This window comes from Oncorhynchus nerka, linkage group LG9b (genome assembly GCF_034236695.1).
Source record: "Oncorhynchus nerka isolate Pitt River linkage group LG9b, Oner_Uvic_2.0, whole genome shotgun sequence".
Taxonomy (NCBI): Eukaryota; Metazoa; Chordata; class Actinopteri; order Salmoniformes; family Salmonidae; genus Oncorhynchus; species Oncorhynchus nerka.
Window position 1 is genome coordinate 20,835,148 of NC_088424.1, and position 25,046 is coordinate 20,860,193.

Below are 25,046 nucleotides of genomic sequence, written 5' to 3' on the forward strand. Positions count from 1 at the left end.
ACGACTGAAGCACACAGCTGAGGGTGAGCGAAACAATTCAAATACATTTTGGCAACAACACGAGATAGACATCAAGAAGCTATAGAACTTTCAGCAACTTGATGTGGCTACGTGCGGTCTGTTTTCAAATTGTTTTCTAAGCGATCAAAAAGAAAAAAAGGCAGAGCTACATATCACCACAAATAATAAAAACACTGCTCGTTAACCATTATTGAGATGCCGAGTTAAAAGAAAGTTCATGTGTTATACTAGGTCATTGAAAAGTGTTTTGCATAGCACTTGCCTGTGAGAACGGGCAGACAAGACTGCTGGTTGGGGGAGGGTTGGTTTGGGAGAAGGGAGGGGAGTACCACCCAGTGAGATGGGGGTGGGGGTTGTGCTCATAGGAAACAGTTGTGCTGCATGCAAGGCCTCACACCATGCTGTGGGGCCACCCAGTCGCCAGCAAAATTTGTTTATTTTTATTCTTTGGGGAAAATTGTTCAGTGTGAGATGTTTATTAGAGCTTTGATATGTCATGTGTCAGCTTTTGCTTGCAGGGTATGTGTATACACAAGCTGGACTTGTGTATAGTGGAGGTTGGGGTCGAGAAGCAGAAAGGAAGGAGGAAAAAAGGGAGGTAGAAACAAAGCCCCCACACAGAGTGCTAGGCAGATGTGCACGGGTCATCCACCAGCGGACTAGAACACAGCTCCGTGGTACATGGAATACAAACACAGGGAAACACATTTACATTTCTCAATGGAAATTAAAGAGCAGTAGCTAAATGGTTGGTTGATAAATGCTACAAAATAACATATTGGTAAATACCTTTATTATATTCACAAATCATTTAAATGCTGGACAAATGAATACAAATCAATTTAAAACATGAACTGTTAACATACTTTCACAGAGATCTATGGTATGTAGTGAGAGGGTTTACACAGAGGTAAGGTTCTTTCATGTACCATTAAATGAAAGTTAGCGGAAGGGAATTTATGCCCAATTGAACAATAATGAATAGTTACTGCATGATAAAACTTATCAGAACATTATTCCCAAGTGAACAAGTTGAGGGATGTCCCTCTCAGCAATAACCTGATTTGGGTGACATCCTTGCCAGTCGCTCTCCATCAATGGCAGACTGCAATGCCAGGACAGTGTCTGCGAGAAGAAACAAAATCAGCCAAGGCCACAGTGTTATAAAAGCTAGACGATACTTGGGATGAACTAGGCTGAGAATGTGTTGTTGATGGAATTACAAATGTAGCTGGTCTGTTAACACATCCACACACCCAGTAATTTTCTTGCGTAGTCCACAATATCGGTCGCCCCAGCCTCAATGTCATATGATGGCATCTCCATTAGCTTGATAATGTTACTTGCTCCCTGTACAACATAAGACAGTGAACTGAGTGATACTTTAAAAATATATATATATAAAATAAAGCCATTACACAGTATCATTTACATTTTTTAACACTACAGTTATTTGTTATTTCAAGTCCAGTTGCAGTGATTGACATGAACTTTTCAGCCGCTTGTCCTTTTTTACTTGTCCAAAGGCTCAAGTCATTTGCTCCCTCACCCAAAAAAAAGGTCTAACACCATTGACCAAAAAGGTGATTGAAAATGATGTTGTATGATGCAAGAACCACTACACAGAATAACCTTCATTATTATCACTAGTATTGACAATGGAAGGCTGCTGGTCTCTGATCCCATGCATTATATATCTCCCCCCATTGAGGCCTTGAGCAAGGCACTTAACACCCCACAAACTAAGAAACAGCACTGACAGGCTACTGTGTAAAACACATTGGGTCCATCAACCCTTTATCTGGAGAGTGACTGGGGGTGCAGGCTTTTGATCCCACCTTGCTTAAACACACCAAACTCAGATTATCTGTTGAGCAGCTGATTGTTCAAGCAGGCCTGGAGCAAAAGCCTGCACTCCCAGTATCTCTCGTGGATTCTCCAGGAGGGTTGGTCACGCTGCAACATTATTTTACAACCAAGTACTTTTAGTCTTCATAAAATAATTCCCTCATTCAACGAACCAGGGATCAAATCGCTAAGGTGGACGAGGTGGCTAACAAAATACGTTTATCTATTGGTACGGTTACATTTTTCGGTGTTCATGGGTAATCTTGACAGCATAGGAGTTACTTGTAAATTAAGCTATTCTAAGAAGAATTTTGTCAGAATTACATGGCTAGTATTGAATAGTGGAGAACCCTAGCCAATTTTGAGTGCTTGAGAGACGGTTTTAGAACCGGAGTATGCAGCATTGGTTTCATCAACTGTGTTTTGGCCAGTTGCAGTTAAACAATAGTGCCAGTGAAAACATATTTTAGGACATGGGAAATGACAATGGTTCATTAGTGAGATAACCAATTCAAAACAGTGTAGGTTGGCTGGTTATCATCTAGTTAGTCTGTTGTATGTCATTATTTTACCTGCTGCACAAATGTCTTGCTCACTCCCTCTGGCAACTCAAACGCAGGTGATGCACACATGACTTTTCATTGCTAACCAAAACTTTGCTACAACTGGGAAAATAACTCGCTAGCAATTATCAACAAATGTGCAAACGCAGCTAGGCTCATTTTGACCTCAAAAACACATCTGGCAACTGAATGATTGAAAGACCGCTTGTGCTGTAAATAAATAAATATACTCCGATGCGTTCTGCAGAGATTGGGAGGACAGTGAGTAAAACATCACATCTGCAGGACACGGATCTAATTATGATCGGAGTAGCCTAATTGTTTGACAGCAATTTCTTTATTTTACTTGTCCGCTCAAACAACTTAAATCTATAGTCTGCTTGTCCAAAAATTTGTTTTACTTGCCCCGGACAAGCATTAATGTCAAGCCCTGCAGTTGCATCAAATTATATTGCAATTCTAGGTCCAGGATGTGTCAAACAAGGAGTCTTTTGGACAGAGATATAGGTATACCGTCAACTCCTCATGCACCCTCTCCTCCAGCTCAGAAACCTGGGATATGGCCTCATACACGTCGGTCATGGGTACAATGGAGTCCTGCAAAGACCAGAAGTTAATAACATGCTGTTTAGTACTAATATACATATTTTTTAAAGGAACTCAGACCGGTTTTAAACTTACTCTTGAAAGTAGTAATAGTAGAACGCACAAGGTGCAATTTGGAAATAGGGTCGTGCATCAGCTCCCCTTGTCAGCCATGGCATACTTTAGAGTTATTTATAACTGGTCAGAAATGTCCAGATCAAGTAGCCATGTCAGATAACGTTTTTTGATTTAGTTTTTTTTGCCCATAGATATTGTTGTAATGTTTTTGTCACATGAATACACACTAGACATAGCAAAATGTATATAATTGCAACAAAAAGTTAGCTTTAAACCTGTAAAGTTCTCCAACAACAAGAGGGGTGTTTTTATTTTTACTAGACAAGTTAACAAATTCCTATTTACAACGACTGCCTACCCCGGCCAAACCCAGACGACGCTGGGCCAATTTTGCGCCGCCCTATGGGACTCCCAATCATGGCTGGTTGTGATACAGCCTGGAATCGAACAAGGGTCTGTAGTGAAGCCTCTAGCACTGAGATGCAGTGCCTTAGACCGCTGCGCCACTCAGGGTGTGAACAGTTTGCCTCATGAACAGTGCTTTTTCCCCATAGAAATAGACATGGCATGTGCAGGGGATGGGCACGGGATGTTCCCCAATGCTAGAAGAGCCCCCCCCCCCGAGAGTAGAGTGAAAAGTTTGGGAACCCCTGCTATAACACAGTCTGTCCCCTGAGGACCAATCAGTGGTAAGCAACTAAACAGGGGTTGAATCTTATTCCCGTATTGCATCTTATATAGCGCTCTAATTTCAACCAGGGCCCAGGGTCTTTTGAGCTCACCTCTTCTGATGAGGAGCTGTCCTCCACTTCCATCTCATCAATCTTCTTGGGAAGATCCGCATCATTCATCTTTAACGTTCCATTCAGTTCCTTCACTCTAACAATAAATAAAAAGTTACATTTACACCTACTACTGGAAATATCGATCGATCAATTGTTTTGACAGTACCTGTCTGCATAGCGTAGTGTGTTCACAGTGGAATCGCATGAGGACATTCCAGGAGACACCATTGCAATCTGGAAAATAAGAAAAACAACAAACAATAACATTATGGCCAATATTAGGTCTACCGTCTAGTAATGTAGGGAGGGAAGGCCAATCTCTTAACTTTGCTAAAATAAAACAATGTCTTTAAAAAAAAATGGTGAGCACATTATCCTTTTCAAGAGAGAAAAGAGGGGGGGGGACCACCACAGCTTAGCCTGGTCCCAGATCTGTTGGTTCTTGTGACAACTCCATTGCTGTCATTATCAAGCACATGTGCATCTAGAGCTAAAGCCCAAAGAAAGGAGACAAGCCTTACCATGCATGTCCTGGAGTTTTCGCCGATGAAGGAGTCTCGGAGTACCTGTGTCAGCTTGCTCATCCTGAAGGGGATGTGGTGGCTGTCCATCCCCAAGGAGCGAATGCATTCCTACAAGGAGAGGAAGGAGCAAGCACAGTTTAGACAAGGGGTGTCAAACATACAGACCCAATTAAATCCAGCACGTGGGTGGTTTGTGCAAAAAAAAAAAAAAAAGTTATAATTTGTTTATTTTTTTAAATAAACTAGAGAAAAACGATCTCAATTCGACACCGAAATGACTAAAACCTAGGGGTGAGAATCTTTCCCATTCAAGAGAACTCAATACGCATCTAGGTACATAGGCTCCAATACGACAAACGATTCAGTGCGATTTGGTTCGATGCAGTAACATCCAATTCATTTTCCATTCCAAATCTGGTGCTGGACCTCCTGAGCTAGATCTGTCCAAGTCGACTTCTCTGTGTACGTAAATGATGCATGTCTATGGCGTATACAAGGGCACTGCGTTCATCCACCTCTGGCCTGCTCGCCTCCCTACCACTGAGGAAGTACAGTTCCCGCGCAGCCCAGTCAAAACTGTTCGCTGCTCTGGCCCCCCAATGGTGGAACAAACTCCCTCACGACGCCAGGACAGCGGAGTCAATCACCACCTTCCGGAGACACCTGAAACCCCACCTCTTTCAGGAATACCTAGGATAGGATAAAGTAATCCTTCTCACCCCCCCCCCCCCCTTAAAAGATTTAGATGCACTATTGTAAAGTGGCTGTTCCACTGGATGTCTTAAGGTGAACGCACCAATTTGTAAGTCGCTCTGGATAAGAGCGTCTGCTAAATGACTTAAATGTAATGTAAATGTATACTACTCTATGTAGGCACCTAATCTGAGCCCATTACCACCAAAACATTTTAATAGAAGATGTAACATTTAAATCTAAAATTCAATCGATATTCAATAAAATGACAGAAAAGGGCATCTCATGCTTATCTGAATACTTGTGGCCATTATCACAATGCATGTCATTAATTTCACAACGTAAGAAATCAACATTCGAAAATTGGACAATTGCTCTTTTGGATGGCAATTTATGAGAATTCAGTGTTCTTTTACTTTTCTCGGCATAAAACAGTATATCGGCAGATGTATCATATTGGTAAGTTTTAACCCCCAAAATCCGGACACAAAAAATTGGTCAGGCTCTACTCTGGACCTCGGGGAAGATCGAATGCAGCCTGCAAGGCTGAGTTTGACACCCCTGGTTTAGAGTAAGGAGCTGCAGCTCACAGCATGGTTACATTTAGAAAGAAACCCTCCACAGAATTAACTCCTCACATCATACACATTTAAACTCTCATTTTGGGTTAAGATATATATATATATATCTTCTTTTTTTTTTTACATTGATACCACTGGTGACATTACCAACACATTTTTGAAGGGTTTTGCATGCCTGTAATATGATCATATTCACTAGGCACAAAACGGAAGAAAACTGACCGCAGAGGGACTAACTGAACATGTCCAATAAAAAAAAAAGGCCAGTTTCCATTTTCAGTTGCAGAAGGTTTTGCTACCACATGTGCACTAATGAATAGGACCCAGGTAAAAGGGATGTCTAAAGAGTGAGAATGAACGGACAGCAGGCTAGTAGTTGTATTCACCTTGAGAGCCAGCAGGCTGCGGTTGATCTCGGCCGTCTCTACGAGGGTCTGTCTGTCGCTACTGCGAACGTCAATGCCCCTCTCGTTCCCTGCTAGGTCCACCAGGGAGAACTTCCCATGCACCTGGTTCCTCCTTCGCAGGATCACCTGCAAGACGGCGTGGGAGCGAGACGAGTTGGCGTTGGCTGACGTCTGGCCGGACGTCCTGAGAAATAGGTGTGTCAGATCATTATTCACTACGCTAAAGTTAATATATTGGCAGGGGTGAAAGTAAGGTGGTGCGGTACGTCAATCCTGCAAAAATAAAGTGGGGGTATGTCGTACCGGTAAAACATAAGCCTGTCACAATAATGAACACAAAATGTCAAGAAAAATAATGGTTTATTAACCTACAGTTATCATTACCACATGTCAGAGGCATGAAGCATTTGCGAATAGACTTGAACGGGTGGTATAGTTTACGCGCCAACATGCGATCTGGTTTGACAAGAACATTGACATTTTGCCAAGGCAGAGATGAGTGGCCGAAACCGAATGGGAACAGCAGTGGAGGCATTCATTCTGTCCTAATGACAATCGCCAAATGTCTTTACACTTGTGTAACATGTCTCTTTCCATTCACCTATTGTTTGGAGGCTTGAAATATGTTGCGAGTGAAGGAACGCGCGCGGCTAGTCTAGTAAAAGGAGCCCTTTGAAGTGACTGACAGATTAAAACAATGTGACTGGTAATACATTTTAAAAAGTCCAATCTTGATGACTAGGCTTACATGACTAGACCTGCTATTGAATTAATATGGATTTGAAATAGAACTCGATTAGGTCCCACAGCAGGCCCGCCCATTAGGGTGGCAGTTTGATGTGGGCGACATTTACCGACCTAAAAACTGACCAACAACACATCACATTATTCTGCCCAAAAACAATGACAACTTCTCACCCAGTGGCTTTAGGGCTATATAGATGAGCGCTGATGCCGCCCCATGATAAGCAGTGCCCACTTTGCCAAAGGCAGGGTGCAAATATTTAGCTTGTCCATGTCCAGCACGCCTCTCCAAGGGGTTGTTGGAGAGACGCAGCCCTGCAGTACTCCAGAAAATTAATTTAACATAGGCTAAATGATGTAGCCTACAGTAGAAATAGTATTACCGTATGTGGTTTTTCTGTAGCCCATAGACTGGAGACCAAATGTATTACCATGTCACCAGAGACATTTTTAAAAAATCATTAACTTATGAGGAGTGTGCAGGAGAAAGTCAACTAAAAAGGCAAACATCAGCTTTGGAGCGGATGTGGCAGAATCAGAAGTGGACATCAGCTTTGGAGCGGATGTGGCAGAATCAGAAGTGGACATCAGCTTTGGAGCGGATGTGGCAGAATCAGAAGTGGACATCAGCTTTGGAGCGGATGTGGCAGTATCAGAAGTGGACATCAGCTTTGGAGCGGATGTGGCAGAATCAGAAGTGGACAGCAAACAGTGCAGAAAATAAGCATTTAACTAATAGTCTTCATTTAAATTTCGACTCCACTAACAAAAAGGGCTTTGTTGGCGCTTATTTCTTCCTATATATATATATATTTTTTTTAAAGCAGGCCTACCTCTGACAGATTCAATTTAGCTATCCATAGATTTGTCAATATAGCCAAATCCTCCAATACTATCACCATGCACTCAGTATAGACTGAGGACTTTGTGTTTGGTTAAAACCAGGACTTTAAATTGAGTGAGGATATGCCATGCCCTTTCTTAAAAGGGCAAAAGGGACTTTACATTTTGAAATAAATAATCCAGATAATATAAAGTGTTTTATAACAATGCTTAACTCCATGATGCCTTATGATAGAAACAAGCTTTAAAATAGCCACAAAAGATGTGACTGATGCATATGGGGATATATTGATTCGTTTCTATGACTTTCTGAAGCAGCCTTCAATATTTTAGGAGACAAAATGTACTTTGCTCTTTTGTCCCCATTAATTGAGCTTTTCACTTTCTAAAAAGAGAAGATGCTTAATGATTTTCACAATGTAAATCAGATTGAAAATATTAGGATATGTTATGGATATTGAAGTGATTTATATAGCCTACTAACCAGATTTGTTAAAAGTAGTTTAAATTTGTAGCACAGGCATATGAATTGGGCTGCTGTTATGTTGCTCTGCTGCCTATTAGGTGAGAAATTTTTTTTCTCCCAAGACCAAACCTACTGCCAGCCCCTGCTGTATCCTACACTACTCTAGTTTAGCGGGGATATTAGGGGGGCAATTGTCTCTTCTAAGGCGGCAGAGCGTACAGGGCCATAATGGCGCAGATTTTTTTTTTTTTTTTTTTACAGTGCACACACAGGAGGTCCCGTAGTTAGAAATGTCTGGAGACAGGAAAATGCACACCAGTGTAGGCGGAGTAGAACACTTAGAGAAAAGATAAGCAGTGCTCCGATGCAATGCTGCTTGCTTTTCTTTCCCCTTCTGAGAAAGATATTGGTGCCATGTCAAAAAACCTACCAAGAACAACACACACAGTTGACAAAGTCACGAGAGAAAGATAAAGGGGCCTGTTCAGGAGGGCGCAATGTAACAGAACGTTCAGATAGAAAAGTATTTGGTAATCAGAATAGGTAATCATGTCAACCATAAGAATTTGTTCTTAACTGACTTGCCTAGTTTAAAAAACAACATTCATTACACTTCTATCTGTAAAGTTTTGAGTTTTTCACCTCACTGAATACACCCTGGGTGGAGTAAAAAAAAAAAGTTTTAAAAAGTAGTGTGTACCTGCATGCACTGCCCATCTCAATCATCTTGATGACATCTTCAGCGCACGAAACGTACATCTCCTGCAGGCCGACCACCTGGACCTGTTGTTTCTCATCCTCTAGCACTCGCAGCTTGGCCTTCTTGTTCAGCAGATCAAATACCTGAGGAGTAAGCAAGTGTGTTAGCAAAATGTCAAATGAGTCTTCTCTACACTTTTGTCCTGTTATCATGGATTCTCCATAAAATAAATAAAATAAAAACATGTCAACCATCCAAACCACCAAGCTGCTTGAGGAGCGCTGAGCTTTTCCTTCTCACCTTGCTGTTGTAGATCTCAAAGAATGTCACGTAGGGACACAGGTCCAGACCGGAATATCTCCTCTGCTTCAGGAGGGCGAACACATCCTGAGCTGAAGAACAAGGAGTTACAGGACACTGAAAGACATCATTGAAGTATGTCCTAAGTAAAGGTTATTCACATATAACCTTCATGTACAAAACCCTTTTCTTTGTATATAAAATGTGAGGTGGACAGATCTATTCCTTAGTCCTAGATATTTCTGAGATCAGTACTATCACAATATTTCCTAATCAAATAAGTTAATTGCTCGCGTAAACAGGTTAGCAGATGTTATAGTGGGTGCAGCAAAACGCTTGTGGTTCTAGCTCCTACCAGTGCAATAAAAATGTAAGACAAGTACCAAAATCTATTTAAAAAAATGAAAGAATCAAAGGATACCTCATAGGGATGTGAATCTTTCCCTTTAAAGTATTTTTTTTAAAGACTCGGTTCGACACGATTCAATAACGTGTTGCATAAACATACATTTTCCATTCTAAATTCAAATCTGCTCCTGATGGAGCTCATGAGCTAGGCCTCTCTGAACTGACCACGTCTGGAAATTATTTATACGTCTATGGTGCATGTAGGCACCGGAGCTGAGCCATAAGGGAAACTGGGTATCTAGCCAGCAGCGTTGCAGTTCCTAACACTCAAACCTCTGTCTTGCCCATTCACTCTTTCCAAGAGACTGACCGGCTGAATGCTATGATCTCTTACTGATGTCACTTGTTAAATCCACTTGAAATCAGCGTAGATGAAGGGGATTTTTAAGCCTCGAGACATGAATTGTGTGTGTACCATTGAGGTTGAATGGGAAAGACAAAAGATTTAAACTGCCTTTGAACAGGGTACGGTAGTCGGTGCAAGGTGCACCGGTTTGTGTCAAGAACGGAAATCCTGCCGGGATTAGGAAGGTGTTCTTAATGTTTTGTACACAATCCATGTCTCAATTGTCTAAAAAATCCTTCTTTAACCCATCTCTTCCCCTTAATCTACACTGATTGAAGTGGATTTAACAGGTGACATCAATAACAGATCATAGCTTTCACCTGGTCAGTCTCATGTAAAGAGCAGGTGTTCCTAATGTTTTGTACACTAAGTGTATAGCACAACTTTGGATTTCACAGTCTCATAATCAAATGGTTTAGACCTTTTGGAAGTTGACAGATTTGGAGAGCTTATCTTGTTCTCTCGGTTGGACCATGCAGTACGGGTGGCTAAAGTATCCTGCGGCAGATGGCTATATAGGTCAGCTAATACATGACTAAAGTCCCAGTGCGCTACTTTTGTGAACAATATATATATATTATTTTGAATGGTGTGATGCAGCACCCCTACATCCCACAGCTATGCTAGAAGATCAATGACTGTCAACATAATTACATGCTTAGTTGTCACAGAAAGTAGTCAGAAAGACATTTAAGCAAAACAATTACGCAAACCCGTGATTGGTAAAATGTGAATCTATTTTCTGACCGTTGCATGCTACATTTGGATCGGTTAGGAGTCCCAGCCGGATCACTGCTCTCATGTCTTAAACATTTGAACCATGTGGACCGATGTGCAACGGTGAATTGTTACATCCCTAATAACTAAGCCAAAAATGCAATGTTGTTGAAGCCAATAGCAGGGAGACAATGAATTACCTGCCATGGCATAGATCCCTTTCGCGTTGTTCTGGCTTTTCCCTGAAAAATCTCCTCCCATTGTCTGGATAGGGTAAAAGATAAGTATACATTTTACATGACATGTTAAAAAAAATCTGGTGGACTTTGAAACAAAACTGCTCTAGTCAGTCTGTCAGGTAAACGGTAAGACTTACATGAGTTTTACCACTTCCAGTTTGTCCGTAAGCAAAACAAGTTGCCACCCCACCATCAAAGATGGTCTGGACAAGGGGCTTGGCAGTGAACCTACCAGTGAAAAATATTGGTATATAACCATGTTGCAAAAACAAGTAAATGACAAACTTCATAGGAGAACATACTTGCAAAGGGTATTAAGTTGTTTTTTTATCAGCATACTGTAAAATAATCCTGATAGAGAAAAACAGAACACTACTGTTTAGAAACCAATAAATGTGAATACCTGTACACTAAGTCATTGGTGGATGACTCGTCAAAGGAGTAGTCAAAATGGAAGACCTGGTTGTCAAGGTACTTTGTCAGGTCCACTTTCTGCTTGGGCTCATGAAGGAGCAGTGTTCCATTACCAGGGATAGAAACCACATCAATATCGTTCTTAGTCACCTCTAAGACAACCACACATAGAAAGTCAACATGAGAAGCAGCTTGGTGGATACAGGTCAGTCAGAGAAAAGTTTTAGTTTGGTCAATTAAAAGTAAGTAACCTTTACTGTTGAGAGGACGCTTGCGAACGCACACACAAATTCTACGAGCTTCAACCTGTGAATCAAAAATAAAATTACATAGCTGATAAACACTAGTTAAGAAAGGCCTCCCACATTTTAACTCTTCTCCTCCATCTTACCATATCAGACAGAGATAAAGGAAGTACTTCCAAGGTCTCTCTGAACTCTTCAATCATCTGGTAAAACTGCTTGTTCGGTCGGTTTGTGTCTTCAAACTACAGCGAGGAGAAATACATGTAACAGAGAAAGTGATGGGTAGTAGTATTTAATATTGCCAATACATTAGTAAAGGCTTTTAATGTGTCCACAACGTCAAATGAAAATAAGAGGAAATTGACAGTAAGTCCGATCTACCTACTGGTATGCATCTACAAAAAGAATTAACACAGGACACGGGCCAATAGTACCAGGTAAACAGACAAACAGTGGCCGTGTCTGAATACCCATTCTAGAGTACTACATACTCAAACTGCAAACTAATTTCGGTGTTTGATCTAGTAGAACCCACTTGTCTTTTCCAACAGCTGATAATCAGATAAATTGACATGCCGTACCAAAATTAACAAATGACTAAGTCATTGCAAGTGCACATTATTTTCAAAATTTCACATACTATAAAACTTTATTTTCTCGCATACCATTTAGTCATGACCTCGACTAAACTGTACCCCCGCACATTGACTTGGTACCGGTAGCCCCTGTATATAGCCTCGTTATTGTTATTTACTTTTATTGTGTTACTTTCTATTTTGCAAATATATATTTAAAACTATTTCTTGAACTGCATTGTTGGTTAAGGACTTTTAAGTAACATTTCCCAGTAAGGTCAACACTGTTGTATTCGACGTATGTGAAAAATGTAATTTGACTAAAATGGGCATTTGGACATGGCCACTGTCTCATGTGACCAATTCTCTTACTTTTCCTTTCTTGGGCACCATGTCCAAGTTCTTGGCTGCATGGGACAATCTTTTGTTCACTGGTTTGCTCATGTCTTGGGGTAGCACTGATCTCCGTCTGCCTGAAAGAGTGAAGTATCTAATGGGATGAAGATGCTCACAAAAGATAGCAGGGCGTCTCATACTAGGATCAGGTCCTCTGGTCTATTTAATCTTATTCATTGTGATCTACAAGGCAAAACTGATCCTAGATCAGCACTCCTCTTCTGAGGCAATATAAAAACACAGGCCCAGGGAAATAAACATAGTGATATGTGTGACTCAAAGATCCTAAAGCTCACTTGAGGTGACTGAGGAAACACTCTTGGCCTCATTCTCCTTCAGGGCCTCGTTGACAGGGGGCAGGACAGCAGTCGGTCTCTGACTGTTCCTTTTCCTCTCTCGGTTGGGCACACCTGGAAAATGAAGCATGATGACAAAGGTGAATATCAAGAGGTCTCCGAGTCACTGAGTGAAGCATTCAGAAGGTAATGGGATAAATTATGCCAGTATGTTTGTGCCTTCATGCCAACTCCTTGTCATGCCAAACAAAGGTTTGACAATGACTGCAATGGAGTTGGCAAGAGCACAAACAGATCTGGGACCAGGCTATAGGGGAAAGGCAATAAGTCAGAAATCATTGAGGCACACCCCACCTGAAGCTTTGAGGACAGAGGGTGGATACTCTGAAGACAGGGAGTCATGCTTAGTCTTAGCAGCAAGCTCAGAGACAGGAGCAAGGGTCCGGAACAAGCATGTCTGCCGTGTAGACTTTCTTGGAAGTGGAACTGAGAGGAAATTAGTACATTTACCACTACAGTTAAATGAAGTAGATTAATAACTCCTGTTCATCATCCTACTGATCCCAAGACTAGACACCAAACCATACAAATAATGATTTTATATGTAGTCCTACTAAACAGATGGCCACCTTCATACCACCCCTAATAAGTGGGTTCAATTTTAGTTGGGTGAATCTGGCATGCCATAATCAAATGAGATCAAATGAGAATTGCAGCAAATGCATTACTTTTGATTTCAATATAAGCTGTAAAACAGAGATGAAGCAGAAACAGTGCAGTGTTTAAAAGAGAAAAGCTTACAGTAGCTTTGGGAATGACTTCAGTGCTTATTAGAAGGAATTGTGGAGAGTTTGTGGAAACAAAGAACACATACTACTAGCATGCTAAGAAATAAGATCCAAATCACAGAGTCTGCATTTCACTAGAAAGAGTGCTAGTACACTTATGCAAACTGCTCAGGGTCACTATTTGAATTATATAGACATATTCACACAGTCTTTTGGAACCCATCACATAAGGAACCTTTTGTCACAAAAAGGCATTCTATACTGAACAAAAATATAAAAACACAAGTATTGGCCTCATGTTTCATGAGCTGAAATAAAAACCCATAATTTTTTTCACATGCACAATCCCTGTTAGTGAGTATTTCTCATTTGCCAAGATAATACATCTACTTGACAGGTGTGGCATATCAAGAAGCAAATTAAATGCCATTATTACACAGGTGCACCTTCTGCTGGGACAATAAAAGGCCACAAAAATGTACAGTTGTGTAACACAACAATACCACCGATGTCTCAAGTTGAGGGAGCATACATTTGGCATACTGACTGCCGGAATGTCTACCAGAGTGGATGCCAGAGAATTGTAATGTTAAATTATCTACCATAAGCTGCCTCCAACAGCATTTTAGAGAATTTGGTAGTACATCCAACCGGCATCACAACTGTAGACTATGTGTAACCAAACCAGCCCAGGACCTCCACATTCGGCTTCCTCGCCTGCGGGGATTGTATGAGACAAGCCACCCGGACAGCTCAAGAAACAGAGGAGTATTTCTGTCTGTAATAAAGCCCTTTTGTGGGGAAATACATTCAGATTGGCTGGGCCTGGCTCCCCAATGGGTGGGCCATGGCTGTGCCCCTGCCCAGTCATGTGAAATCCATAGATTAGGGTCTAATGAATGTCAATTTAGTGATTTCCTTATATGGACTGTAATGCAGTAAAATCATTGACATTGTTGCATTTATATTTTTGTTCAGTATAGTTTACAGGTAACTGCCAAAATAAAGGAAACACCAACAAAGTGTCTTAATAGAGACGTCGGGCCAACACGAGCCAGAACAGCTTCAATGCCCCTTGGCATAGATTCTATAAGTGTCTGGAACTCTATTGGAGGGATGCAATGCCATTCTTCCACGAGAAATGCCATCATTTAGTGTTTTGCATTCTATTTGGAAACAGTACATTCCACATGATTATACTCTACATTAGTTAATCAGTTATGTACAGAAAACATACAGTCCCACTCAACCCCACTAGTAAGTAAAGACAAGAGTACAATTATTGTGCACCTGAAGATAGAACCACATAATGGCCTGTATCTTCAAATCAAGGTATCAGGCTGCCCACAGGGAGCCCCATTCCAAAATGTTGCCCAATTATTGGCAAAAAATCTGATCGGTCAAAAGACCAATTAATGTCAGAACATCAGAATTTGGTTGTCTGTGTGTGTGGAAATAGGCCTATATGATGTGATTCCATCTCATATAAAGTGATTTAGCATATGATTTGCTTAGAGAAGAACATGCATTGCATGCAAACCTGTCTCCTCAGGAGGACCCGCTGGAGTAGAAGCTTATGAAGGAAATATCCATAATTAACCATCAAACACAAAACAATGAAATCCACACTTAAAACATACTGGAACTAGGCAAAAATCACTTACGACTGGAAGGAGCAGGGACCCCGGATGAACGAAGACGGCTTTCACATTTCTGGAGAAAAATCACAGGCAAACATTGCTCCTGACGTTAGGACCACAAACTTTCAAATGAATGCACTTTGAACCTCACGTTCCTAGGTCCATCCCTAGAGTACACTTACCTTCTCCGGAGGAGCAGGTATACTAGTTGGTTTCATGCGCTCAAAAAGCTCTTTGTTCAGGAACCATAATTCATTCATTTCAAGCTGAAGAGCAAAGGGCAGGAATAGTAGTATGTCAACAATCAGTTTCAGTTGACAAGACTTACAGCACATAGTATCTTTCATTGATCTAGTTATGCTAATGTCTGTTAGTATTTTGATAATTATTGCACTGTTGATATGTCAGCAGTAAAGTTTTCAAGACGGAACATTTTCAGTACAAAGCTAGAAGTGTGACGATGCAAAATGCATAATCATGACACTTGCTGAATTGTACTCTAACATAACGGGCTAAACTCCACAGTGAAGGAAGTTCACCACAGAGTGAAGTTTAGTCCAATATCTGTACAGGGATGCAAACTGGTGAGGGCCCAAAAAGGTGACACTTTTTTTTGCACTGAAACATGTAAAAGAAATCCCTGCTAGGGGGAAATACAGGCTAACTGATTAAACAAAGATTATGATATACATGATCAGTCTGTGTGTAAAATAAGTGGTTCATGTGAACCTAATACATAACTAAACAAATGTTTAGAGAATGTTATGTTGCCTAGACTTCACTGCAAATGACACTCAAGCCTTGAGAAAAAAAACTATACACTAAATTGTTGTTAGCCATGACAGCCTTTATAATAGAATGCTTGTGGCACATTCACAGAGTAAAAACATGTAATAATCCCCCCCACACACGCATTACTGTCAAGTTCAACAAAACCAATATCTTTCACTACACTGCATTATACACTTTCTGCCTGTGGACATCTGTTCTACAATGTGCCAGCAGAGCATGAAACCCTTTGTTGGCATAATTGTTATCTTTCAGGTAGAGAGTACACCTGGCTACACTCTTTTAATCCACTATATTGAAAAAGTAAGAAAGAGAGAATGTGTGTGGTGTTCCTTTCACCTAGTGGCATCCAGCTTAAGCCAGGCCCAACTCCACTTGTTTAAAAAGCAACATCTTATTTTCACCTAATTCTCTCATTCTGAAAATTAACCACATTCTGTAAAGGGAAAACATTACTTTGTTAGCTAATGAACACAGATTGCCAGGGTCCAGAAAGCAACTAACACGTTATAACTTGAGGAACGGTGTTGTGCCGAAAATCTCCCCTCTGCCAGAATTCTCCCCACCTTCACGTGAACACGCACACACTCAATTCACTGCTGCAACTTGCTTGCTACTTGAGATTTCTGCCCTTCACTCCGTTGTCAGTTTAGCCAACATTTCACTGTGTCCTTCAAGGTAGCTGTCAATGATCATGTTAGGCTGCATTTCATATGCCGGTTTGATCACGGGGAGGCACTAGTAATGTCTGCAGTTTTCGGTTTGACTATTAGTCTATAAATAAATCTCTTTGCAAAATTGAAATGTTTATTACCTGCCTACATTTTACTCCCTTCTATGTTTAATACAAAACACACACACATACATTAATTATTCATTTTGGTTGCCTATCCTGACATGAAGCTTGTTCTATAGAAAGTATTCGACACGTGACAAAAATAAGGAAATTAGGGGGGGGACATCGCCAAGACCATTTTCTTGCCTGCTGAAATACTCCCCCTCTTCTAATTTCCTTAATTTTGTGGCTAGTGTCAAATACTTTCTATAGAACAAACTTTACGTAGGCAACCAAAATGAATATATGTGTGTGTTATATTAAACAGAGGGAGTAAAATGTAGGCAGGCAATAAACATTACAGAACAACTACTAGTCGAATAAGACATGGGCGAGATGACACATTTTGACAAAGAGATTTATTCAGACTAATAAACTTGAAATAAATAGCCAAACCGAAAACTGCAGACATTACTAGTGCCTCCCCGCGACCAAACTTCGATCAATTGAATGAAACGCAACCTAACGTGATCATTGACAGCTGCCTTGAAGGACACAAAAATGCATTCTGCTACTAAGATCAGTGAAATGTAGGATAAACTGACAAAAGGGTGAAGAACAGAAATCTCAACTAGCAAGCAAGTCGCATCAAATGAAGAATTGAGTGTGTTCGGCACAACCGCAAGGAGTCGTATAACGAATTGGTTAGGTTACTGTCTGACTTCATTAGCCAGCTAATTTTCACACCATGAACTCAATTCTTTGATCAGTGAAGTTGGCTCTTGCTCAAGATTTATCTGGCTAGCAAAAGTCGTAGGTCACCTATTTTGGATTCAAAACAGCGAATTTCGCCAAAAGATGACTAGTTTGCATCCCTGAATCTGTAACATATATAAGGCACTTGTCTCGCTCTCGAGCCACTTACCTCTTTTCCCCTGCATACAGATTTCTCTAACCATTCAACCGTCACAGTACGCTTTGTGGAATCCACAGATTTGACATTTGCAGTATGCACTCGCCCTGTAAAACACATTTAGAAGTAGTAATATCATGAAAATTAAACCCTGTTTGCTAGGCCACACCAACACCCTAGACCAGAGCTACAGTTCTTTCAGAAAGTATTCATACCCCTTGACTTTTTCTACATATGTTTCAGCCAGAATTTGATATGTTGTCACTGGCCTACACAAAATACCCCATAATGTCAAAGTGTAATTATGCTTTACATTTTTTTTATACAAATTAATAAAAAAAATAAAGCTTAAACATTAAGTCAATAAGTATTCAACCCCTGTTAAGTCAAGAGTAAATAAGTGCTTAACAAGTCACATAAGTGGCATGGACTCTGTGTGTAATAGTGTTTAACAAAGGTGTAACGTATTTAAGTAGTAGTTTCAAGTATTTTTACTTAAGTAGTTTGTGGTATTTACATTTGACAACTTTTACTTCACTACATTCCTAAAGAAAATGATATACTTTTTACTCCATACATCTTCCCTGACACCGAAAAGTACTCGTTACATTTTGAATGCTTAGCAGGACAGGAAAATGGTTTAATTCACACTTATCAAGAGAACATCCCTGGTCATCCCTACTGCCTCTGAGCTGGCGGATTCACTAAACACATTCTTTGTAAATTGTCTGAGTTTTGGAGCGTGCCCCTGGCTATCCGTAAATTTAAAAAAGAAAATAGTGCTGTCGGGTTTGCTTAATAAGGAATTTGAAATTATTTATACTTGATTAGATTTTAGGGCCATTTGACCAAGGAGAGTGATGGTGCTGCATCAGATGACCTGGCCTCCACAATCACCCGACCTCAACCCAATTGAGATTGTTTGGGATGAGTCCATATCTGATGTGACCACCATTTGCCTCATGCAGCAGGACACATCTCCGTTATAGAGTTGATCAGGCTGTTGATTGTGGCCTGTGGAATATTGTCCCATTCCTCTTCAATGGCTGTGTGAAGTTGCTGGATATTGGTGGGAACTGGAACACGCTGTAGTACACATCGAGCCAGAGCATCCCACACATGCTCAATGAGTGACATCTTGTGAGAATGCAGGCCATGGAAGATATGGGACATTTTCACCTTCCAGGAATTGTGTATAGATCCTCACGACATGGAGCAGTGCATTATCATGCTGAAACATGAGGTGATGGCAGTGGATGAATGGCACAACAATGGGCCTCAGGATCTTGCCACGGTATCCATGTGCAATCAAATTGCCATCGAATAAAATGCTATTGTGTTTGTTGTCCAGAGCTTATGCCTTCCCATACCATAACCCCACCATGGGTCACTCCAATGTCAACATTAGTAAACCGCTCGCCCACACAACGCCATACAGTCTGCTATCTGCCCGGTACAGTTAAAACCTGGATTCATCCTGTATAGCACTTCTCCAGCGTGCCAGTGGCCATCGAAGGTGAGCATTTGCCCACTGAAGTCAGTTATGACACTGAACCATTTTATTGTCCCACCACAAGGTTCACCTGTGTAATGAGCATGCTTTTTAATCAGCTTCTTGATATGCCACACCTGCCAGGTGGATGGATTATCTTGGCTATGGAGAAATTGATTGATTGATCCACATTGATCCAAGATGGCATAGCAGTTCAGACGTCTTTTGTCCTCGTCTTGTCGTGTCCCATATATATATATATATACTTTTTTTTCCACATTTTTTTTTTTTAAATTTTCCATCAACTCATCTTCAAAACACTCTCCTGCAACCCGCCTCACCAATTTATAAAAAATTACTATTTACCTCAAATCTGTATTCCTCCAAGAAGCTAGCCAGGAGCTAGTTCAGAAGCTAGTTCAGAAGCTAGTTCAGAAGCTAGTTCAGAAGCTAGTTAGCTTCTTTACTGGCAAATCGTTAGTATTCAGCTAACCACGGTTTGTGGTAATTAGCTATCCTTTAGCTCGAAAATCTATCGCCAGTTTTGTACGGCGCAGCGCGGAACGGAACATACCGGACCAATTTTCTCTCCATGTCCCTGGATTTCAACCGCTCTCTGGACATTCATACCTGGATCTCACAGCTAGCTAGCTGCTATCCGTGTGACTATCAGCTTTCGTCGATTCCGGAGCAAACATCAATTATTCCGGAGCTAGCCAGCTCCATCAATCACTCCTGAGTTCCATCAATCACTCCTGGGCTGCAGTCACCTATCCGGACCCGTTTTACTGCCTACGCGGAGCCCCACCGGGCCTTCACAACTGGACTGCCGACGTTAACTACCCGAAGGAGTTATCCGGCTGACTCCTCCGTCGCGACGTTGCCTGAACGCCCATCTGCGGCCTGCTAACCGTTAGCTGTCTTATCGGCTGCTATCTGAATAGACAATTGGACAATTTATTTATTTATATTATTATTATTATGTTTTCTTCTTGGGCCTCTATAACTATATCTATTGTTTTTATTTTTGTTGTTGTTGTGTGATTTGGATTAATCCCCTCTACCACACGGAACCCCACTAATCTACTGACGGAACGCAAAAGGTGGCTAATAAACAGACCTCCATCCTATGCTAGCTTGCTACCGATGGCCTGGCTAGCTGTCTAAATCGCCGTGACCCCCAACCAACCTCTCCAGTCACCGGACCCTTTTGATCACTCGACTAAGCATGCCTCTCCTTAATGTCAATATGCCTTGTCCATTGCTGTTCTGGTTAGTGTTTATTGGTTTATTTCACTGTAGAGCCTCTAGTCCTGCTCACTATACCTTATCCAACCTATTAGTTCCACCACCCACACATGCAATGACATCTCCTGGTTTCAATGATGTTTCTAAAGACAATATCTCTCTTCATCACTCAATACCTAGGTTTACCTCCACTGTATTCACATCCTACCATACCTTTGTCTGTACATTATACCTTGATGCTATTTTATCGCCCCCAGAAACCTCCTTTTACTCTCTGTTCCAGACGTTCTAGACAACCAATTCTTATTGCTTTTAGCCGCACCCTTATTCTACTCCTCCTATGTTCCTCTGGCGATGTAGAGGTGAATCCAGGCCCTGCAGTACCTAGCTCCACTCCTATTCCCCAGGCGCTCTCTTTTGACGACTTTTGTAACCGTAATAGCCTTGGTTTCATGCATGTTAACATTAGAAGCCTCCTCCCTAAGTTTGTTTTATTCACTGCTTTAGCACACTCTGCCAACCCGGATGTTCTAGCTGTGTCTGAATCCTGGCTTAGGAAGACCACCAAAAATTCAGAAATTTTAATTCCAAACTACAACATTTTCAGACAAGATAGAACTGCCAAAGGGGGCGGTGTTGCAATCTACTGCAAAGATAGCCTGCAGAGTTCTGTCCTACTATCCAGGTCTGTACCCAAACAATTTGAACTTCTACTTTTAAAAATCCACCTCTCTAAAAACAAGTCTCTCACCGTTGCCGCCTGCTATAGACCACCCTCTGCCCCCAGCTGTGCTCTGGACACCATATGTGAACTGATTGCCCCCCATCTATCTTCAGAGCTCGTGCTGCTAGGCGACCTAAACTGGAACATGCTTAACACCCCAGCCATCCTAAAATCTAAACTTGATGCCCTCAATCTCACACAAATTATCAATGAACCTACCAGGTACCTCTCCAAAGCCTTAAACACGGACCCCCTCATAGATATCATCCTAACCAACTTGCCCTCTAAATACACCTCTGCTGTCTTCAACCAAGATCTCAGTGATCACTGCCTCATTGCCTGCATCCGTAATGGGTCAGTGGTCAAACGACCTCCACTCATCACTGTAAAACGCTCCCTGAAACACTTCAGCGAGCAGGCCTTTCTAATCGACCTGGCCGGGGTATCCTGGAAGGATATGGATCTCATCCCGTCAGTAGAGGATGCCTGGATATTTTTTTTAAATGCCTTCCTAACCATCTTAAATAAACATGCCCCATTCAAGAAATTTAGAACCAGGAACAGATATAGCCATTGGTTCTCCCCAGACCTGACTGCCCTTAACCAACACAAAAACATCCTATGGCGTTCAGCATTAGCATCGAACAGCCCCCGTGATATGCAGCTGTTCAGGGAAGCTAGAAACCATTATACACAGGCAGTTAGAAAAGCCAAGGCTAGCTTTTTCAAGCAGAAATTTGCTTCCTGCAACACTAACTCAAAAAAGTTCTGGGACACTGTAAAGTCCATGGAGAATAAGAACACCTCCTCCCAGCTGCCCACTGCACTGAAGATAGGAAACACTGTCACCACTGATAAATCCACCATAATTGAGAATTCCAATAAGCATTTTTCTACGGCTGGCCATGCTTTCCACCTGGCTACTCCTATCCCGGTCAACAGCACTGCACCCCCAACAGCAACTCGCCCAAGCCTTCCCCATTTCTCCTTCTCCCAAATCCGTTCAGCTGATGTTCTGAAAGAGCTGCAAAATCTGGACCCCTACAAATCAGCCGGGCTAGACAATCTGGACCCTTTCTTTCTAAAATTATCTGCCGAAATTGTTGCCACCCCTATTACTAGCCTGTTCAACCTCTCTTTCGTGTCGTCTGAGATTCCCAAAGATTGGAAAGCAGCTGCGGTCATCCCCCTCTTCAAAGGGGGGGACACTCTTGACCCAAACTGCTACAGACCTATATCTATCCTACCATGCATTTCTAAGGTCTTCGAAAGCCAAGTCAACAAACAGATTACCGAACATTTCGAATCTCACCATACCTTCTCTGCTATGCAATCTGGTTTCAGAGCTGGTCATGGGTGCACCTCAGCCACGCTCAAGGTCCTAAACGATATCTTAACCGCCATCGATAAGAAACATTACTATGCAGCCGTATTCATTGATCTGGCCAAGGCTTTCGACTGTCAATCACCACATCCTCATCGGCAGACTCGACAGCCTTGGTTTCTCAAATGATTGCCTCGCCTGGTTCACCAACTACTTCTCTGATAGAGTTCAGTGTGTCAAATCAGAGGGTCTGCTGTCCGGACCTCTGGCAGGGTTCAATTCTTGGACCGACTCTCTTCTCTGTATACATCAATGAGGTCGCTCTTGCTGCTGGTAAGTCTCTGATCCACCTCTACGCAGACGACACCATTCTGTATACTTCCGGCCCTTCTTTGGACACTTAACAACCCTCCAGGCAAGCTTCAATGCCATACAACTCTCCTTCCGTGGCCTCCAATTGCTCTTAAATACAAGTAAAACTAAATGCATGCTCTTCAACCGATCGCTACCTGCAACTACCCGCCTGTCCAACATCACTACTCTGGACGGCTCTGACTTAGAATACTTAGGTGTCTGGTTAGACTGTAAACTCTCCTTCCAGACCCATATCAAACATCTCCAATCCAAAGTTAAATCTAGAATTGGCTTCCTATTTCGCAACAAAGCATCCTTCACTCATGCTGCCAAACATACCCTTGTAAAACTGACCATCCTACCAATCCTCAACTTTGGCGATGTCATTTACAAAATAGCCTCCAATACCCTATTCAACAAATTGGATGCAGTCTATCACAGTGCAATCCGTTTTGTCACCAAAGCCCCATATACTACCCACCATTGCGACCTGTACGCTCTCATTGGCTGGCCCTCGCTTCATACTCGTCGCCAAACCCACTGGCTCCATGTCATCTACAAGACCCTGCTAGGTAAAGTCCCCCCTTATCTCAGCTCGCTGGTCACCATAGCATCTCCCACCTGTAGCACACGCTCCAGCAGGTATATCTCTCTAGTCACCCCCAAAACCAATTCTTTCTTTGGCCGCCTCTCCTTCCAGTTCTCTGCTGCCAATGACTGGAACGAACTACAAAAATCTCTGAAACTGGAAACACTTATCTCCCTCACTAGCTTTAAGCACCAACTGTCAGAGCAGCTCACAGATTACTGCACCTGTACATAGCCCACCTATAATTTAGCCCAAACAACTACCTCTTTCCCAACTGTATTTTATTTATTTTGCTCCTTTGCACCCCATTATTTTTATTTCTACTTTGCACATTCTTCCATTGCAAAACTACCATTCCAGTGTTTTACTTTCTATATTGTATTTACTTTGCCACCATGGCCTTTTTTGCCTTTACCTCCCTTCTCACCTCATTTGCTCACATTGTAAACAAGTCTATATACACTGTATTATTGACTGTATGTTTGTTTTACTCCATGTGTAACTCTGTGTCGTTGTATGTGTCGAACTGCTTTGCTTTATCTTGGCCAGGTCGCAATTGTAAATGAGAACTTGTTCTCAACTTGCCTACCTGGTTAAATAAATAAAATAAAAATGCTCACTACTTTTTGTGCATATGGAAAATGTCTGATCTTTTATTTCAGTTCATGAAACCAACACTTTACATGTTGTTCAGTGTAACGTTAGGTCACCTAACTTTAGCACTACAACGGCCATAACTAGTAAAAACATATCAAAGAATTGCTTTATTATCCTATAGCTAGCTGTGTCTACTAGCTGCTAACTTAACCACACAAGTTGTTAACCGCACATGCACCAATAACAATACGTTTTTCGATTAGCTTGAGTGGCATTCAAGTAACGTTAGCTAATTCAATTCGTCGAGTTTTGTAACTTATTCACCTATAACTTACTGACCTGCGTTAAAGTGTATTACGACAAATAATGTTCATATTAACTAGGTAACGTTATATTATTTGGGAGGTCAATCTGGCTAACTGCAACACTAACAAGCGAAATAAACAAACCTAGGTAACAATTCCTTAAACTAGCCATATTAGCTTACCATCGCTTCTTTGGATGTTGACTGAAAGTCCAACAAGAAGGTTCGCCATAGTTGAATCCATGTTAATGCGTAAACTCACTTGCCACTCACTTGCCAACCTAACGTTAGCTGGCTACAGTCAAGCACCAAACAAATCCCAATCCGCCGCCAAATGTTTGAAATCAGTTTTTCGTCAGCGGATGAAGTAGAAAAGGGCGATGCTGATTGAAGCAAGGGCGTTCTCAAAGATTGTCTATCAGAAAAAGTATCTCGATAGCCATGTGGTATTATTGATTTTTTATTAAGCTCAGTGAGTATAACCAATAACGATACAGTTAAACGAATATAGTTTGGACATAGTGAAACATTGTTTGCATTTCCTGTTTTGAATACAGGTATATGATGAAGAAAAAAAATAATACAAATAAAATACAATGCAATGTCATACATAACCGCAGTGTGGGAGTAGCTAGCTACTATACAATTTGGAACCTCTGTAGCTACCAATTGCATGGCATGTTTGTTTGGAACCTCAATAATCAACTATTTGTTACTTTGACTCATTGCAAAGAC

At 41.5% G+C, this 25,046-nt stretch overlaps 1 protein-coding gene across 2 annotated transcripts; it reads right to left on the reverse strand.

The window, feature by feature from the left end:
- Positions 1-797: 797 nt before the first annotated feature.
- On the reverse strand, positions 798-24,707 carry LOC115114418 (kinesin-like protein KIF2C). Of its 2 annotated transcripts, XM_029642628.2 has the most exons (22): positions 24,495-24,707; positions 17,692-17,786; positions 15,385-15,468; positions 15,227-15,275; positions 15,103-15,135; positions 13,129-13,260; positions 12,775-12,888; positions 12,455-12,555; positions 11,654-11,749; positions 11,514-11,568; positions 11,252-11,414; positions 10,986-11,076; positions 10,810-10,873; positions 9,139-9,230; positions 8,839-8,981; positions 6,065-6,269; positions 4,402-4,512; positions 4,047-4,114; positions 3,878-3,974; positions 2,946-3,029; positions 1,278-1,371; positions 798-1,146 (listed from the first exon to the last, which is right to left on the reverse strand). In XM_029642628.2, the coding sequence occupies exons 1-22, from the start codon at positions 24,553-24,555 to the stop codon at positions 1,070-1,072; spliced, it is 2,109 nt and encodes a 702-aa protein (XP_029498488.2). In that variant the 5' UTR covers positions 24,556-24,707; the 3' UTR covers positions 798-1,069. The 2 variants fall into 2 exon arrangements, with proteins under 2 accessions (XP_029498488.2, XP_029498489.2); XM_029642629.2 differs by lacking the exon at positions 15,103-15,135.
- Between the last annotated feature and the right edge of the window lie 339 nt (positions 24,708-25,046).

Coding starts and splice junctions, on each gene's coding strand:
- LOC115114418 (XM_029642628.2), bottom strand. CDS start 24,555: ATGGATTCAACTATGGCGAACCTTCTTGTTGGACTTTCAGTCAACATC. Junction 13,261..15,102: donor GGGTCCTCCTGAGGAGACAG/GTTTGCATGCAA, acceptor ATTTCCTCTCAG/TTCCACTTCCAAGAAAGTCT. Junction 11,415..11,513: donor GCGTCCTCTCAACAGTAAAG/GTTACTTACTTT, acceptor TGGTTGTCTTAG/AGGTGACTAAGAACGATATT.